The sequence below is a fragment of the Otolemur garnettii genome, unplaced genomic scaffold, assembly GCF_000181295.1.
Source record: "Otolemur garnettii isolate 467f Iridium unplaced genomic scaffold, OtoGar3 scaffold00041, whole genome shotgun sequence".
NCBI classification, from domain to species: domain Eukaryota; kingdom Metazoa; phylum Chordata; class Mammalia; order Primates; family Galagidae; genus Otolemur; species Otolemur garnettii.
Window position 1 is genome coordinate 10,953,369 of NW_003852436.1, and position 1,674 is coordinate 10,955,042.

At 36.1% G+C, this 1,674-nt stretch overlaps 1 protein-coding gene across 1 annotated transcript in view; it reads right to left on the reverse strand.

The window, feature by feature from the left end:
* SH3D19 (SH3 domain containing 19) overlaps window positions 1–1,674 on the reverse strand; it is a 198,099-nt gene that overhangs the window by 22,140 nt on the left and 174,285 nt on the right. Inside the window, exon 16 of the mRNA XM_023513450.1 lies at window positions 510–640. Within this exon, the coding sequence (XP_023369218.1) occupies window positions 510–640 (131 nt within the window). The remainder of the gene's footprint in view (window positions 1–509; window positions 641–1,674) is intronic.

The following is a 1,674-nucleotide window of genomic DNA, read 5'->3' on the forward strand; positions in this document are numbered from 1 at the left end:
TCCCAGCTACTCAGGAGGCTGAGGCAAGAGAATTGCCTAAGCCCAAGAGCTGGAGGTTGCTGTGAGCTGTGATACCGCAGCACTCTACCAAGGGTAACAAAGTGAGACTCCTGTCTCTTAAAAAAAAAAAAAGAAAGAAGAAGAGAAATGGTACCATAACTTTAGAGAACATTTAATTCACATTTACTAAATGTCTCAAAGGTTAACATATATTCTTAACAACCTCCTAAGAACAGCAGATTGGCCAGTTGACCAGCAGTGCTGGTCTTTCACTTCAGGATTTCAGATAGCATTTAGGCATTATGTTCCAAAACCCCATAATATAACAGTAATAACTACCTAGTTGAACAAATCTTTATTTTTAAATGTGTCAAGTGCCAAATGAATCAATGGAAGGGAGAGAACAAAAACCACCAAAGAATCTAGGCTTCTGGTCATTTTTTTCCAACCTATGAGTCACCCAGAACCACTGAGATTATGACCAATAAAAACAACACAGCCCTACTTACAATTACTTTGACATAGTTGGCAGGAAACATGCCAATCTGGTTTCTACAGCTCCCTCTGTACCAATCTGCATCTATCTTTTCCAAAAGATAAACAATTTCTCCAGAAGTGAGGTTCAAATCATCAACTTGCTCTGTAATATAAAATTATAGTTATGTATGATAAATTTATCCTCGTTGCAGATTTGATCAGATCACAAAGTAGCATTTAGTTTTGTACACTGAGGTAGTATTTTCTACTGATTGTCAGAACAGATTATACCAATCAAATTGACTTAAAAATTACTATTCTTTTTTTTTTTGGATATTGTTGTTATCAGCTCTGTTTTTAAACACCAAATTAGATATATTTACCATGCATTGATTGATGGGAAACAGTTAAAAAAACATTATGCTGGCCAATGATTCCTACTGTGCCAATACAACCCCCTTGCTGAATACACAATGAACAATGGAAGGCCTTTATAGACACGGTATAATATCATTATTTTCAATCACGCTTGAAGCAATTTCAGTTTCAAATATTAACTAAGGGAGTAACACAGATCTTTAGCAAGTGAATTTACACACAATAAAATAAAAATTAGGGCTTGGCACCTGTAGCCCAATGGTTACAACCAGCGCCAGCCACATACACTGAAGGTGGTGGGTTCAAACCCGTCCCAGGCCAGCTAAACAACAGCTAAACAACTGGAACAGGAACATAGCTGGACATTGTGGCAGGTGCCTATAGCCCAAGCTTCTTGGGAGGCTGAGGCAAGAGAATCACTTAAGCCCAAGAGTTTGATGTTGCTGTGCGCTGTGACACCATGGCACTCTACTGAGGGCGACATAGTGAGACTCTGTCTCAAAATAAATAAATAATAAATTAAAAGTTAAAAAAAAAAATCAGTCTATCAAGTGATGTAAATAAATCTGGATGAAAGTGGATTATAAATTAATCTGAAGTTTATTTGTAGCCCTGAATATAAAGGTATTTAAAAAGTGATTACAGAAACATTTCCATTTTGATCTCACAGGTAAGTAACGGCTGACAACTCTTATGACAAAAGAACTTCACTTTTAAGTTAGAATTAACTTTATTACAATTGTTAATTACTACCCACTATTTTGAAAGAGTTAAGTTAGCAACTGGTAAGCCATTTGCTATTGCTCATTGGTTTTTTTT